At 37.7% G+C, this 17,226-nt stretch overlaps 1 protein-coding gene and 2 long non-coding RNA genes across 3 annotated transcripts; 1 reads left to right on the plus strand and 2 right to left on the minus strand.

The window, feature by feature from the left end:
- Positions 1–1,046: 1,046 nt before the first annotated feature.
- LOC107483394 (uncharacterized) lies at positions 1,047–1,434 on the minus strand. The gene is made up of 3 exons (XR_001590857.3): positions 1,412–1,434; positions 1,285–1,338; positions 1,047–1,133 (listed from the first exon to the last, which is right to left on the minus strand). It is a non-coding gene; the product is annotated as an uncharacterized LOC107483394 (long non-coding RNA).
- A 5-nt stretch (positions 1,435–1,439) lies between these two features.
- LOC127746541 (uncharacterized) lies at positions 1,440–1,740 on the minus strand. The gene is made up of 3 exons (XR_008008244.1): positions 1,709–1,740; positions 1,562–1,630; positions 1,440–1,486 (listed from the first exon to the last, which is right to left on the minus strand). It is a non-coding gene; the product is annotated as an uncharacterized LOC127746541 (long non-coding RNA).
- Positions 1,741–9,748: 8,008 nt separating this feature from the next.
- Positions 9,749–12,413, plus strand: LOC107483379 (uncharacterized). Its single transcript, XM_052260450.1, has 4 exons — positions 9,749–11,366; positions 11,422–11,856; positions 11,948–12,003; positions 12,120–12,413. Exons 1-4 carry the CDS (start codon positions 9,749–9,751, stop codon positions 12,411–12,413), a joined length of 2,403 nt encoding a protein of 800 aa, XP_052116410.1.
- The last annotated feature ends 4,813 nt before the right edge of the window (positions 12,414–17,226 follow it).

Genomic DNA, 17,226 nt, shown 5'->3' on the forward strand with positions numbered 1-17,226 from the left:
CAGAACTTTCTCCCCCAGTCTCCCTCTGAATTTGTGGACTTTCATCTTTTCCCTTTGCCGCACTGCTTGCTAATTTTTGGACCAAACTGTCTAATTGTTCTAGCATAGTTGCAGTTTCTGGAGATTTTTCCCTTTCTATCTCCTGCGTCGACGCCCCCTCCTGGCTTGAATCTGTCAATCCAAGGCTGAATGATGGCATCGGCAGATCTGTTTTAGGAACATAGCTTGCTGTCCGTGCCATCATCAACAGGGCAGCAGCTTCCTCGGCGTCTGGATGACTGCATCATTATGTATAAGAATAAGAGTAAGAATATACGGATGACAAGCAAAGATTGATTCTAGTCTAATTAACTTACATTTTTGTTGGAGCTGGGGGAAGCTTGGGTGTTGTTTCTTGAAGTTGTTTGGGGGTTTCAGGAGTGCTGCACAGTTACACAAAATTAATCAGGAAGAATATACACCCAAACTGTTAGCAAATATACACCTAAACCCTAAATAAATATACACCCAATACTATTTTCTTACGTTTCTCTAGCCTCTTCAATCTGTAGCATAGGGGTTGGTTCGGAATCTGCGTCAGTGGTTGTTTGCTAGGATGGCGGCACAAAAAATTGGATCGGGACTCTAAACAAGATTGGGATGCCGGCACAAAAACCTGGATCGGGACTCTAAACAAGAAGAAAAATGAAAGGTTAACAACGCCTTTGAAAATAATAAGGTTATAAGGTTGAAATATTCTTGGAAAACTCACATTGCAAGCGCTTCCGACGGCGTTTGTTCCCTAACAACCATCATTTTCGAATCAGTCGGAGTCAACCTAAAATACACCCAAAGAAGATCAAAAAATACACCCGAACAATTCAAAAAGAAGACGGGCTTTGTTTTTTGAAAACTTACATACTTGCAGTTTTTGCTTTTTTTTGCTGCCTTTTTTTTCTTGAATAAAATAATAAAGGGCTTTTTTTTTTCTAAAAAATATATATACAGAATTAGAAGTAGAAGTTATTAGAAGAACAAAAGTAACGGTTATTTGAAAGAGAAATTACATGCTCTGTGACGGCTGGTTTACACTACTCTGTTCTGTGCGTCCTTGAGAGGAAGGATCATCACTTCCCAAGTTCACAGCCGGTAGTCTAAACAGATTTCATGTTATTCAAACGAAATATACATCCAACTTAGTAAACAAGATACACCCAACTTGATCAATAAAATACACCCAAATTGTTTCACAGAATACATCCAAATCATGATAACAAGATTTTATTAAATAATAAAGCTTCTTACGTTTCAGAGGACACATAGCGACCTTCTGTCGATCGCAGGTCAGCTTGGTTCTCCCTGCGAAACAAGATACAATTATTAGCAAACAAAAGACACCAAAATCTCAAATACATAGTCCAGCAAGACATACCCCTCTGCAGCAGATTTATCAACATTTTCCCTTAGCCATTCATCGAGTTCGTCACTTGATATTTCATATCTCTCACTACATTCATAAAATAAGACGTTAACAAAAATAATTACGATGATAGACCGTAGTATAGCTTATGAGGTACTGTACCCGTCAAAGTATTGATCTTCTTCAGGAGGTGAATCCTCCACAACAACTTTTTTCTTTTTTTGTTGTGTTCTGGGTGGAAAAAAAACAGTACCAATCAGAAATAAAAAATTAATTTTATCACAGAATTTTATCCAAAGAATTGCTTACTTTTTTGGAGTTGTTTTTGTTTCTTTCTTTTTCTTCTTCTTCTCCGCAGGCGATGATTCTTCGCTCCTATAAGTGAATAATAGACACTTCAGTTAATACACGAAATCTTTATAACGAAGCCAAAAGAAAGGAGTATTAATTTCAGGACATTACTCATCACTTGGTTCAGATTCAGATTCTGTATCAGAATCTGACTCGTCTTGCCTCTGCTTTCTTTTTCTTGAGTCCATTCTGGAAGGCAAACAATCGTCATTTAGAACATACTAAAAATACACCCAAATGGATTCACGAGATACACCTAACTAAATATATAATATACACCCAACGCAGCAAACAAAACACACCCTGCTTAATAAGATACATACACCCAACGTGGACAAACAAAGTACACCCAAACCGAAAAAGAAATTACACCCAAGTATGATACTTACTTTTTCCTCTTTTTGCCGGGGTATTTTCTTCCCGAATCCTCTGAGTCTTCTTGAGCCTCAGACTCAGAGGTAGAAGTGTCACTCTCAGTAGTTTCTGTCTCCGAAGACGATGTTGGGCTCGCCTTCCTTTTTTTGTTTTTTTTATTTCTTGTTTTTTTCTTTTTTTCTTTTTTTCTCATTTTTTCTCTTGTCTCTGCCATCTTCACAATCCCCTGAAACATGAGGTATTTTAGTTAGCACCATTCTGGTAAATAAAATACACCAACTTATTATGATTACTCACCAAAATTTCCTCTCTTTCTGCATTCATTCTTTCCACCAACTGCTCCTTAGTCCAGTTGGCAATCCATGGCTTTGGTGTCTTTCAGCCCTGTTCTTGCCTTTGTTTTTTGAAAGATGAAAGTAGATTATCATCAGGGCGAAGAGGAAGCCATTAATTGCCTTCTTCTTCTTCTCATGGTAGTCTGTGATGCCCTTGACCATGAAGGTCAAAACATGCCTCCTCCAGTTTCTCTCCGATATGGCGTCCATCTTAAAAATTGGGGCCAGGTGCACGGGTGATATTTTGTTTATCGTCGTTGGCAAAAGGAACGCCATCTGTATGTAGAGGATGAATATCCTCTTGAACATCAGGTGTTCCTCTTCGTTGCCAACGCCGATTTCCATCATTTCATCGGTAAGACTTTTGAGGGTCTTACCCTGGAATCTTCTATAAATTATTTTGTCATCATCAGAAAGTTTCTTATAGTCAACTTTCTCAGGAAATAGATCTCCTACAAAAAGGAAGACAACAAAGCATCCAAGTTGGTTCAAATACACCCAAGCATCAGGTTAATATACACCCAAGCAACAACTTAATATACAGCTATAATTTTGAGCTAATTACCTGTTGCATTGATGCCAAGCGCATCACTTATTTTTTTTGGGGTTATTTGGAAAGAACCATATCCTGTCTTCAGTCTGTTCTCCCCAATTTTGAAGTTGTTTGCCAGCTCCCTTAAGAGTTGGTGATCCACCCTCAGTGGTGGGATGTGCATCAACCCACCGAATCCAAGATCCCTCACAATCGCCTTCTTCTCCTCAGTCATGTTTCTGAACTTATCATTCAGGAGATGTGTGGCACATTTGCAACCATGCTTCAATATTAAGCCACATTACAAGGTTAAGCAGTTTACACCCCCGAATCTACGGAATAAACCCCCAAAAATCAACAAAAATAGCAGGAGAACTTAGAATAACAACGTAGAACGACGTAGAACTTAGAAGAACGACGTATAACTTAGAACAGTGTAACAAAGAAGCAAGAGTAATAGTAAACCCTAGAAGAACGACGTAGAAGAAAAGTAAAATATACAGTATTTTAATGGACTTACGTTGAGTATTCTTGGTTTGTTTTTTCTTCAGATTCTTCACAGAGAGGTTGATGGTGTTTTGATGCAGTTTTCGAACTACGATTTCTATATTTTGAAACTTGATTTTCGCTCGAAAATGAGAGGGTTTCGTTGTTTTGAAAGCGCCTTGAGAAATGGAAGAAGTGGAAGAAGTGGAAGAGTCTGCCATACGTAACCGTTCGAATGTTGAACGCGTGATTTTGACGCGCCATGTTATCTCTCTTCATGCGCGTGATTTCTGTTTGGGCTGGGCCAACTTGTTTGCTTGTAGGCTTGTATGTGTAGCAGGCCCGTTATTTTAAACTGTGTTATTTTTCTTATATAAATATATTATAGATTTTTAGTATGTAGTTGAATTATATTAGATTGTGTTAAATTATATTGAATTTGAATGAAGAAGAAAAAATAAATATAAAATAAGAAAATGTAAGTAGAAAATTCTAATATTAATATTCTCTAATATAATTATAACTAAGATAATACACAAATTTTTTAACGTTATATTCACTTTTTTTATAGGCATATATTATTTATGTAAGTAAAAGTATATGTGATTTTTATTGTGTTTTTTTTTTTGCCCTGTGTCTCATGTTATGTTATTCTATTTATACACGTAAAACCTTTTTTTTTAGTTTCATTAATATTCAGTCCAACTTTAAAAATTTTATATTGTCCATCATTAAAAGCTTAAACTACCCAAATGGTTTTGATTGGAGGAATAAGTCATGGATGTTTAATTGATGGACACCCACGTTGCAACACTCTTCCCTGAATGTCTGTTAGGAACATGCCTCGTTAAAACCTTACTAAAGAAAAATATAATGAAAAAAAATTTAGTAAAAAAAAGAGTACAATATCCTTTGTAATAAAAATTAATTTGTTAAAAACCTTCTCAGAAAAAACTTAATAGGGACAAAAAACTCGACCAAGAAAAAAAGAGTGCAGCCTCCCCCTCTTGTCAGCATTATTTAATATTTCGAAATCGGCGCATTCCAATTTGATGTACCAATCTTTTAAAAGAGGATTTTGGAAGTGACTTTATAAATAAATCTGCCAATAATTGCTTGAGCTGATCTGTTAGATATCAATTGTCCCTTGATTTTGAAGGTCATGAGTGAACAAGAATTTAGAAAAAATATACTTTGTTCTATCACCTTTGATATATCAACCTTTAAGTTGAGGAATGCATGCTTTATTATCTTCAAACAGAATAGTTAGAGCTATTTTATGATCAATCAGTCCACATGATGACAGAATATATTGGATTAAATTCATGAGCTAAAAACACTCGTGACTTGTTTCATGTGTCGCTAGTATTGCAGCATGATTAGAGGATGTTGCTATTATCGTCTGTTTTGTGGACCTCTATGATATAGCTGTATTACCATATGTGAATAGGTATCTTATTTGAGATCTTTCTTTATGTGGATCAGACAAATATCTTGCAACTGCATAGCCAACTAATTATGACTTGGATTTATATGGATAAAACAGTCTCATATCAACTGTTCCATGAAGATATCAAAAGATTTGTTTAATTCCATTCCCATATCTTCTAGTTGGAGAAGAACTATACCATGATAGTAAATTTACAACAAATGATATATCAGGTCGTGCATTATTAACAAGATACATTAGTGTTTTAATGACACTGAGATATAGTACTTCGGGGCCAATAATATCTTCATTTTCTTCTTTAAGACAGAATTGATCATTTTTCACATCCAAAGACCTTATAATCATTGGAGTACTTAATGGATATGATTTCTCCATATAAAATATCTTCAAGATTTTTTCTGTGTAAGTTGTTTGATGAATAAAGATCCCTTGTTTGTATATTTGATCTGCAAGCTGAGATAAAATTTAGTTTTTTTGAGATCTTTCATCTTAAACTCTTCTTTTAGAGCTTTTTTATAATTATTGGAATCTCTTAAGGGGTTTCAATGATATTTAAATCATCAACGTACATAGCAATTATAATGAATCTAAATAAAGATTTCTTTATGAAAACACATCGTCATATATCATCATTTTTTAATCCTTTTTTGGACAAATACTCAGTAAAACAATTATATCATATTCGTCCAATTACTTTAGACTATATAAAGATCTTTGCAAGTTGACTGAATATAATCCCTGTGAATATTCATTGGCTGGTTAGATATTTTTAGTTCTTTAGAGATTTTCATATAGATATCACGATCTAATGATCTGTATAAATAAGCTGTCACCACGTCCATTAGATGCATATGTGATTTATAGTATACGATTAAACTGATTAAATAATGTAATGTTATTGCATTTATTATAAGGTAATATGTTTCTTCATAATCTATATCGAGCCTTTGTGAAAAATCTTGTGCTACAAGTCGAACTTTGTAGCATACAACTTTATTTTTCTCATTTCGTTTTCTCACAAATACTCCTCTGTATCTAACTAGTGTTACATCTTCTAGTGTACAGACTATAGGTCCAAAGACTTCACGTTTTGTAAGTGACTCTAACTCAACCTTCATAACTTCTTCCCATTTTGGCTAATTATTTCTTTGTCGACATTCTTCGACTATTCTTGGTTCAAGATCCTTACTTTCATGCATGATGTGTAACGCTACATTCTATGCGAATATTTTATTGACAATTGTTTATTTTGGTTTTATTTTTCTCTTGTAAAGACATAATTTATTGAGATCTCATCATTTTCAAATTTTCAAGTACTTGAACGTCTTCTAACATCAAAACTATATCAAAATTTTGGATACTTACTGGTATCCTTTCTATGTCTTTTTCTTTTTCAACAGAAGTAACATTTATCTTAGTAATATCAAATGCCTCTCTTCTTTTTCAAGAATTTTTATTTTTGGTATCAATTGGTCTACACACTTTTAGCATATATTTGTTTCATTAGCCATTTCCCCAACTGAAATATCAATTCAAATTTGGACATTTTCAGCTGGTATATAAAATTTAGTTATCCTCTTTATATCAAGAAAATTCATTTGCTAATTCTTTGCAAATGTATAATATTTTTAACTTCTAGTTCACATTGTCCTGATCATTGGTCTAGATGATGATATATTTCAATTAAGGTCTTTTTCAAGTGGCTTATTTTTCTCTCCCAATGTTCGAAACATTGATTCATCAAAATAACAATCTGCAAATCGAGCTTTAAATACATCTCCTATTTGTATCTCAAGATACCTCATTATAAAGGAAAAAATATATCCCACATAAATTTCAATTTTTTTGGGCCCATTTTGGTGCGAGAAGGTAGGACAATTGAAACATATATTGCACACTCAAATATTCTCAAATGAAAAATATTTGGCTATTAGACAAAAGCTAATTGCAGGGGAGATAATTAATGGTAACTTGTTGGTCTCAAACGAATAAATGTTGCGACATGTAAAATCGTATGCCCCAAAACAGAAATAGGAAGATTTGTTCTCATAAGTAAAGGTCTAGCAATTAATTGCATGCATTTAATAAGTGATTCTACTAGTCTATTTTATGTATGAACATGAGCTACTGGATATTCAACACTTATTCAGTTAGCCATATAATAAGCATTAAAAGCTTGGAAAGTGAATTTACCAGCATTATCAAGATGAATTGATTTGATTGAATTTTTTAAAAAGTGTGCTTTTAGTCGAATAATTTGAGCAAGTAATATCGCCAGGTTGCGAGAGAACAATAAGAACACATGTGACCATATTGAGAATGCATCTATTAGGATCATAAAGTATTTAAAGGATCCACATTGTGGATAAATTGATCCACATATATTTCCTCCATGAATTCTTTCTAGAAATTCTGGAGATTCAAAGCTAATATTTACTGACGATGGCCTTCTAATTTACTTTTCATGAGAACATACAGCACAACAGAATTCACTAAATTGAAGAACTCTCTGACTCTTTAGTGAATGTCTATGAAAATTTTCAATAATTATCTACATCATGATTGTTCTAGGATGACCCAATTGATCATACCAAATTATGAATTTATTTGGGCTAGTAAACTTTTGGTTTACAATGACATGTGTTCAATTGCACTGATTTTAGTATAATATAATACAGAAGAAAGTGAGAGTAACTTTTCTAATATAACCTTTTTATTTGAATCATAAGTATTGTAATATATAAGTACGCACCATTTTCCTTATTCATTGTTTCAATATGATATCCATTTCCGCGAATATCTTTAAAACTTAATAAGTTTCTTAGAGATTTAGTAGACAATAGTGCATTATTTATTATGAATTTTGTTCCTTGAGAAAACAATATTATAGCTCTTTTGGAGTCTTTTATCACATTGTCTGAGCCAATAATGGTACTTACACATTCTTTTTTTTGGACAAGATGAGTAAAATATATATTACTTTTGAGAATGGTATGCAAACTTGCACTATCCGTAAGACAAATATCTTCATTATATGTCCTTGTTATTTTCTTTAAACACAAATAATAATAAGATCATATCATAAAATAAGTAAAGTACATGTACAGTAAAATTGTATTCATAAATGGAACTGTAAGAATACTTGATAAAGATCAATCAAGTGTCTTGAGATACGACAATACGTGAATAATGGTCATTTCCACTGCAACGGATACATTTATCTTCTTTTGATTTATTTTGCTCATTATTTTTCTTTATCCCACTTCTGGTGAAATCATTTCTTGTGAAATAATTTTTTTTCTTCCATAATTATTTTTCTTATCAAAACCTTACTATTTACCTTTTCTGAGGTTATAATTTGGCGCAATAACTTTAGAAAATAAGACGGCACTAGTTGGACGTGCTTCATGATTTCTTAAAAGTAATTCATTGTTTCGTTCAGCAACAAGAATGCAAGAAATTAAATCAGCATATTTTTTCAAATTAATTTTCTCAATACTGCTGCTGCAGCTTACAGGAGTACATTCGAGTCATGGAAGGTCGAAAAAATTGTCTCTAACATGTCATTATCAGTTATCTTTTCCCCGCATAATTTCATTCGCGAGGTAATTCAGAAAATTATTTAATTATATTCATTTGTGGATTTAAAATCTTGTAGACACGTGTGTCCATTCATATCGAGTTTGAGGAAATATCACTGTCTTTTGATGATTATACTTTTCTTCAAGGTTCTTCAAAAAAACTGCGGGATCTTTTAATGTAAGATACTCATTTTTCAGTCCTTCGTCAAGATAATGGCAAAGAAAGATCATGACTTTAGTTTTATCTTTCTGAAATGTTTTATTATAAGCCTTAATAGTATTTTCAAGATCCATTGAATTAAGATGGATTTCGATATCTAATATCCATAATAAGTTGTCTCCAGATATATTAAGAGCATCAAATTTAAAATGAGTTTTGACATAATATAAATTTATTACCTGTGTTCTAAATTTTGATCAGAGCATCGTGTTATATGTTGTAAAATAAATAAATAAATAAAAATAAATATAAAATAAAAAATATAAATAAAGAACTCAATTATTAATATTTTTTAATATAATTATTTCTATATAACTGAGATAATACTAAGTTTTTTAATATTATATTCACTTTTTTATAGACATATTATTTATTTAAGTAAAAGTGTATATGACTTTTACTGTGTTTTCTTGTCATTCGCCTCATATTATGTTATTTTATTTATAGACATAGAAATATCATTTTTTCTAGCTTTATTAATATTCAGTCCAACTTTAGAAATTTTACACTGTTCACCATTAAAAGTTTAAACCACCCAAATAGTTTTGATTAGAAAAATAAATCATTAATATTTAATTGATGGACATCCACATTACAACAAAATTAGGGTAAAAAATTGAAATGAGCCAAGTAGAGCTCAAATTTACCTAAATCAGCCAAATGAAAAATCAATACATGAATCAACCAGGACGAATTACTATATAATTCGAATCAATATGATTCGAAATTGATTTGAACGTAATTCGAATCAATATGATTCGAATTACTAGGATCGCCCAAAATCAACGAAGTTCGAAACAACTTGTTTCGAATTACAACTATAGAATTCGAATTAAGTTAATTCGAATTACTATGAAGGCACATTGTTTAGTAATTCGAATCAAGTTGATTCGAATTACTAGGTTAGGTTGTGACATTAGATAATTTGAAACATATAGATTCGAATTATATATATATAGTGCGAGCCAGGGCTATATATATAAGGTGTGAACTCATGTTTCTCTCAACAAAGAGGGGAGATGGCTAGTGAGGAGAGTTTCCTAGTTCTGGTACATTACAGAGGGTCCATTAAGAGAAAAACCCGGTCCGGCGTTAAGTTCACTGATAAGGATCCCCTATGTATTATCGTGACGCCGACAACTACCTACGATGCACTTGTTAGCTCTGTGCTGGAGAAGCTGGGTCTTGAAGGCGTTAAAAGGGTGAAGAAGTTTTTCTACCGCATTCCTACAGCGGTGCTCCATGACACCGTGAAGTTTGATTGTTTCACAATCGGTAGTGACGAGGACTTGCAGGTTATGTTTCTTTCTCGTAGGCAGTTTCCCGAGGTCAGGACACCGGAGCTGTTGGCTAAGTTGGTTGATGTGGTATCTAGCTCGGGTGGTTCGAACCGGAATGCCACTACTATAGCCGCGGTTGCCGGCTCGAGCTCGAGACCTGCTGTTGCTTCATCCTCTGCTCCTGTGTATGAGCCACCGATGCAGCCTGTTGCGTCCCCTTCGTTTGCCGTTGATCTGAGCGGCAATGTTGGAGATGAGGTTCGGTATGGGGAACATATTCCCACCGAGGTACATTGTCCCACACCGGCTGGTGTTAGTGATGGTTTGTTTGATGATCCAGATGACGATGACGTGGAGCCGGATTTCATCGCTGATGAAAGCGGCGATGATGTTGGAACTACTGTTCCGACAAGGGCTATAGGTGGATCTAGTTCTGGCACACAGCAGTATCCACCCCATTTTTCCTTATTGGACCTGGATGCCATGCGGCAAGAGGAGAATGATCTGCAGGCCTCAGGATTTGGTGCTAGAGATACCAAGGGGTCTGCCGGTATGAACGAGTTCCAGGTTGGCCAACAATTTCAAGATAAAGATGAGGCGCTGTTGAGTGTGAAGACGTACAGTATCCGTCGAGGGGTCCAGTACAAGGTCGTTGAGTCTGACTATCGCAGGTATGTGGGAAAGTGTTCTGAGTTTGGGAATGGGTGCACATGGCTAATTTGGTTGAGTCTCCGACAGCGGAAGGGTATCTGGGAAGTGAAGCGATACAACGGACCGCATACATGTCTTGCCAGCTCCATCTCCAGCGACCATAGGAGTCTGGACTACCATGTCATATCCACCTTCATTATGCCGATGGTTAGGGCTGATGCAGCTGTGAACATCAAGGTGCTTCAAAATGCCACGGCCGCACACTTTGGGTTCAGGCCTACGTACAGGAGGGTATGGATGGCGAAGCAGAAGGCCGTTGCCGTCATATATGGGGACTGGGACGAGTCGTACAATGAGCTCCCTAGGTGGGTTTTAGGAGTTCAGCTGACGATGCCTGGCACTGTAGCCGTCCTCAGGACTTGCCCTGTTCGAGTTGGGGGACATGTTGACGAGTCGCAGGTTTATTTTCATAGGCTGTTCTGGACTTTCCCCCCTTGTATCCAGGCATTCCGTCATTGCAAGCCTTTGGTGAGTATTGATAGCACCCATTTATATGGGAAGTATGGGGGAACACTGCTAGTCGCCATTGCACAAGACGGAAACTCGAACATCCTACCCGTGGCATTTGCACTAGTTGAGGGTGAGAATGCTGAGTCATGGTCTTTCTTTCTTTCCCACCTCCGTGAGCACGTGACACCTCAGCCGGGTCTGTTAGTTATTTCAGATAGGCACAACGACATAAAGGTTGTTAGTTATTTCAGATAGGCATAACGGCATCAAGGCAGCCCTCGAGGCTCCGGATGGGGGATGGCTACCCCCGGCTGCGTACCGGGCGTTCTGCATTCGACACGTTGCAGTGAATTTTGCCTTGACGTTCAAGGGAAAAGATGCCCGGAGGCTTCTTGTTAACGCCGCATATGCCAAGACCGAGGTGGAGTTCGACTACTGGTTTGACATTCTGCGCTCTGAGAATCCGGCAATGTGTGACTGGGCGAACCGAATCGAGTATTCGTTGTGGACACAGCACTGTGATGAAGGTCGGAGATTCGGGCACATGACGACCAATATTTCGGAGTGTGTCAACTCAATCCTGAAGGGGGTTAGAAACCTCCCTGTATGCTCCCTGGTGAAGGCCACATACGGAAGGCTTGCTGAGCTATTTGTCCGTAAGGGGAGGGAGGCCGAGGCTCAGATGGGTACTGGACAACAATTCAGTTAATACCTAGTAAAGTGTATCGAGGCCAACCTGAAGACAGCCAGGTGCTTCACGGTTACTGTTTACGACAGGGACAACTCGGAGTACACCGTTGCTGAGACGACTCCGACAGGCTCATTCTCTCTTGGTACGTACAGGGTCTCATTAGGGTCTAGGACTTGTGACTGTGGATACTTCCAAGCACTTCATTTTCCCTGTCCGCATGCACTGGCATGCTGTGCTTATTCACGGCTTACATGGCAGCCTTACGTGCACGAGGTATACCGGCTTAGCTCCGTTTTCGGCGTCTATCAGATGGTATTTGCCCCTCCCATACCGGAGGGTTTCTGGCCACCTTATGTCGGGCCTACAGTTATACCGGATCCGAGTATGAGGCGTGCGAGGGAGGGTCGTCCTAGATCCACAAGAATTCGAACCAACATGGATGAAGCAGATCCGAACCGGCCAAAGAGATGTGGCCTCTGCAGGCAGCCAGGACACACGAGGCGTAGTTGTCCACAAGCCGCAGGCCCAAGCGGGACTGCTAGAAATCAGTAGGCGATTTGCCATGTATGTGTTTCTTTGTTATTGTAGTAGCACTTGTCCTGTATTTGTTTATAACTTTTAATGTATTACAACTTGTATGGAACAACTTTGCTTCGTTTGTGTAATGAGACTTGATAATGGTACCAAATATTTCTGTTTAAAGTCTTTTACATCATTGAAATTTATAACTAGAACAAACAACATTATATAGCGGTAAAAGGAATACGAATAACATAACATGAAACTATAAATCATAACATAAAAGTATAATACATTGACGTAAATGAGACTACATAACATAAATTCAAATAACATAATAGGAAAGTACATATCATAACAACTATAACAAACCAACGAAGTACAAAATATAAAAAAGACAACAAGATGTAAACTAATATCCATGAATCATCTAAACAGGTGCGATCCAGTGCCGCAACGGCGTGGCACCCGTGTCCGGTAGTCCCTACGAATAAGTGGCTCCTCATCCTCAATCGACTCGTCGCTGTCATCAGGTACTGGCTGTCTCGGGGTCGTAGGCGGTACATGGACGGGTCTGGATGAGGACGGGCCGGCAACCGAGTGTGATCCAATACTCTGTGCCGATGCTGGGGTCCCACCCATGGCAAAAGGATGCGCAGGAACTACCGTGGCAGGCTCATTCAGATCAACGTCTAGTGGTGCCTGTGTCCCTGTCGTATGAACCCGTCCGGAAGCAGCCTCATCCTCCTGCATGATGGTCCGGATATCCTCAAGGAAATGTGGTCCACCAAACTCGTGCACAATGCCATCACTAGCAAGTAAGTCTCCAAACATCGAGCCAGGACTCACCCATGGAGTACTATCCTGAAGGGTATGATCATCACCGGGAACACCTACGAAGTAATCTCCAAGACCTCCACCACCAAGCCCAGCATCAATGTGACTCGTGGGATCTCCCATACCGGCTCCAGGGAACCCACCATCACGCCCGCCCTGAGGTGCCCTAGGAACTCCCGCAACATCACCTCCCCCAGGCATCTGCGCACCATGTCTAGCAGCACCCACCCTCCGCCTGCCTCCTCGACCACGACCTCTCCCCACACCCCTAACTGGGTCGTCTCCGGCATCCATAGCCTGATCAACCCAGTTCCACTCACGCTGGCTACGACGTGTCCCAACTCGATCCACCCAGTTCCACTCACGCTGGCTACGACGTGTCCCAACTCGTGCTCTCCTCTCAATGCGACGTCTGTCAGGAACATCCTCTACCCGGTCCATGTCTGGAAGTCGGCCAGCACCCCTCTGCGTCGCCTCATCTGGAATAGGAACACCTCTCGGATCCCCCAATAACATCTCCGGCGATAAAAACCTCTTCCCGTGCTGATACCACCATGTCAAGAACTCATGTGACGGACCAGGGTCGGGCACGATGTCAAACTGTAGAATATAATCAGCACGCTCCTGCCAGTAAAGATGCCAATCGGGGTACTGTGCCGGGAACCAACGGTCACCCCCTCTCCCGTCCTTCGACATCAGGAAGTCGATGTTCAGGGCGGGAGACGGTATGGGCTGAACGCCGCCAAACTGAGGTAAAACTCTGTCAACCTGATGCCACTCGACAACCGCAAAATAAATCAGGGCCGTCCTGCATCGCCACAACATCGTATGCCGAGGCTCCAACACCTCAGGATGAACAACCTGGATGACGTCCACTCCGCTATACGGCATCCATACGAACTGCAAAAATCAAAATCAAATCATTTGTACTTTCAGTTAAGTGATATAAAGTGAAACACTGACTTTAGATACGGAGAAGTTCTGCTTACGTACCTGTCGAGGCTGTAACAAGTCGATCTGCATGCGAGCCATCTGTACCCGAGGTCCCTTGTTGCTAATCCCAGGGTTGTAACCAGACCATCTGCGTACAAGAAAACAGAAGAATATAACAGAAGAATATAGGGCATAATTACAAAAAAATAACAAGATAGCGACCCATCTCCTCAAGCCGAGCAACATATGGTAGCCATCTGATGTGTATACGATTGCCGGACTTGTCGGCAAACAGCTGCGTACCCAATAACATCATGATGTAGGCCCGAGCAAATCGCCTAACTGTCTCCTCATCTGCCCCATCTGGACACTCCGCGAATGTCTCCTGAAACCAGGTGCAGTTGACTGCGAATTTCTGCACCTGGTTCTCCGGCGGTAAAACACCGAGCAACTCCTGGAACCACTGCCAAGCAGGTCTCCCACCCTCAATGTAAATGTGGAAGTCCGTAAGGAAACCTCTAACATAATCTCCGTCGACTGGCAACCCCAGCTGGTATGCGACGTCCTGAAGCGTGATAGTGCACTCTCCGAACAGCATGTGGAAGGTGTGCGTCTCAGGCCGCCACCTCTCGACGAATGCGCTGACTAGGGGCTCGTCTAGTCGGAACCATCTGTCGTTGAGTCTCGCAAGATGGTAAAGTCCCGCCATCTGCAAGTACGGGACATACCTCTCATCAAGACGCATCCCCTGTTGCCGCCTAACACTGGATATGCAACGACGAGGCTGGCCAATACATAAACCGCATAATTAGAACAGATGCACAAACCACTAACATAACAAAAACCATTAACAAAAATCGTTAACAATAAACCGCTAAAACAAAACCATTCACAAAAACCATTAACAAAAACCATCAACAATAAACCATTACCAAATACCATTAACAAAAACCATCAACAATAAACCATTACCAAATACCATTAACAAAAACCATCAACAATAAACCATTACCAAATACCATTAACAAAAACCATCAACAATAAACCACTAAAACAAAATCATTAACAAAAATCATCAACAAATACCACTACCCTACACTAATTTCCTAAACCACTATCCAAAAACCATTTACAATAAACCGCTAAAACAAAACCATTAACAAAAACCATTAACAAAAACCATCAACAAAAACCACTACCCTACACTACTTTCCTAAACCACTATCCTAAACCACTAACAGTAACATAAACCATTCTAAAAAACCATTAACAAATACCATTATCATAAACCGCTTTCATAAACCACTAACCTCGTCGTTGATAACACCGGCGATATGCGCTACTCCATCCAGACGATAAAGCCTTCCCGGATCGTCCCCCATCGACAGAAACAGCCGCTCTGGTCAAGCTCGAACTGAACGCTGGTCTTTTTCTCTGGGATTTGGTGGGGTTGGAGAATGAGAAAGTGATTCGAATGAACTTGGCACGAACTCCTTTTATAGCCGATTCCCTTGTAATTCGAATCAACTTGATTCGAATTACTATGCAAGCCCGTTTTCACCTAATTCGAATCGAATTGATTCGAACTCCTCTAACATGCGCAACTCCTAGTAATTCGAATTAACTTAATTCGAATTCTATAGTTGTAATTCGAAACAAGTTGTTTCGAACTTCATTGATTTTGGCCGTTCCTAGTAATTCGAATCATATTGATTCGAATTACGTTCAAATCAAATTCGAATCATATTGATTCGAATTATATATTAATTCGTCCTGGTTGATTCATGTATTGATTTTTCATTTGGCTGATTTAGGTAAATTTGAGCTCTCCTTGGCTCATTTCAGTTTTTTACCCACAAAATTAATATATTCTATAACGGTTATGTTATTTTTTTATTAAATTAAAAAAATTAAAATATTCATGGATACCTATAAATATCTGTCTTTTTACAAGAGGGACAAGACAAATATATAGAAAGTTACAACAGAAATGGAGAAAAAAAAAAAGAAGGCATTTATCGAACCTTTTATTTTTATTATTGAATTTTTGGTAGTATTTTTAAATAATGCGAATAGTTGGTATGTTTTTCTTTGTTTTGTGTGGATACTCACAAATTTGAGGGACAATTTTGTGGATTTTAATTTTTTTTAATGTCATAAATTTGAGGGTCAAATTTATAATTTTTAAATTTTTTTAAAAAATATAAATTTGAGAGTCAAATTTGAGTTTTTTTATTTAAAATTTTTTTGAATATACAAATTTGAGAATCAGAGTTGTAACACTATAAAATCTGACTCTCAAACTTCTATATTTTTCTAAATCTGAGGGTCAGTTTGTTAGTTAAAATTAACAAAAAAAATTAATTCATATAAAAAAAACATTAATTATTCATAATGATAAATTACACACAATCTTTTTCCATATAAAAAAAAATTAGCCGGCATTTATCCAAACCGGGGTGGGAGCAGAGCAAGCCCCATTACCAATTTACCATTCCTACTTATCACGAAAGATTACTTAAAAGAGTTCAAATCCGAGATTTATATATATATAGAGGGTTTATTTGTCAATTTAATTTTAACCTAACATAAATGCAAACTGTACACAATCTTCTGGTTACATATTACCACACCAATAGAATGTCCAACTTCTACTTATCGCAATGATCATTCATATGTTAACACAATTTAACAATTACATTATAGAACTCTAATAGCATATGTATCCCTATTTTAAAGAATTATTCATTTAACTAGTGAGAATATCTTGACACATGAATAGATAAAAATATCAAAAGGTGGGTGTGCTCAAGCACTCAAATTTGGACCTTGAAGTTGAAAGAGACCTTGTCCATTTACAGGATTGAAATTGGCTATATTTCCCCTTATTTATTTACCATTGGTTACATGAATGTGGCTATATATAGGGAAAATAAAGTGACAGCTGCATTGTATTAAGCTTGCAATGGCAAGCCAAAATCAGAGAAATAGAAGGTGGAATTCACTTAGACCCTCAAAAGAAAGAGAATGATAAATGGCCCTACAGTGATCCTTATCTCTTGTAGCACTTCGTACA

The sequence above is a fragment of the Arachis duranensis genome, chromosome 4 (assembly GCF_000817695.3).
Source record: "Arachis duranensis cultivar V14167 chromosome 4, aradu.V14167.gnm2.J7QH, whole genome shotgun sequence".
Classification (NCBI taxonomy): Eukaryota; Viridiplantae; Streptophyta; class Magnoliopsida; order Fabales; family Fabaceae; genus Arachis; species Arachis duranensis.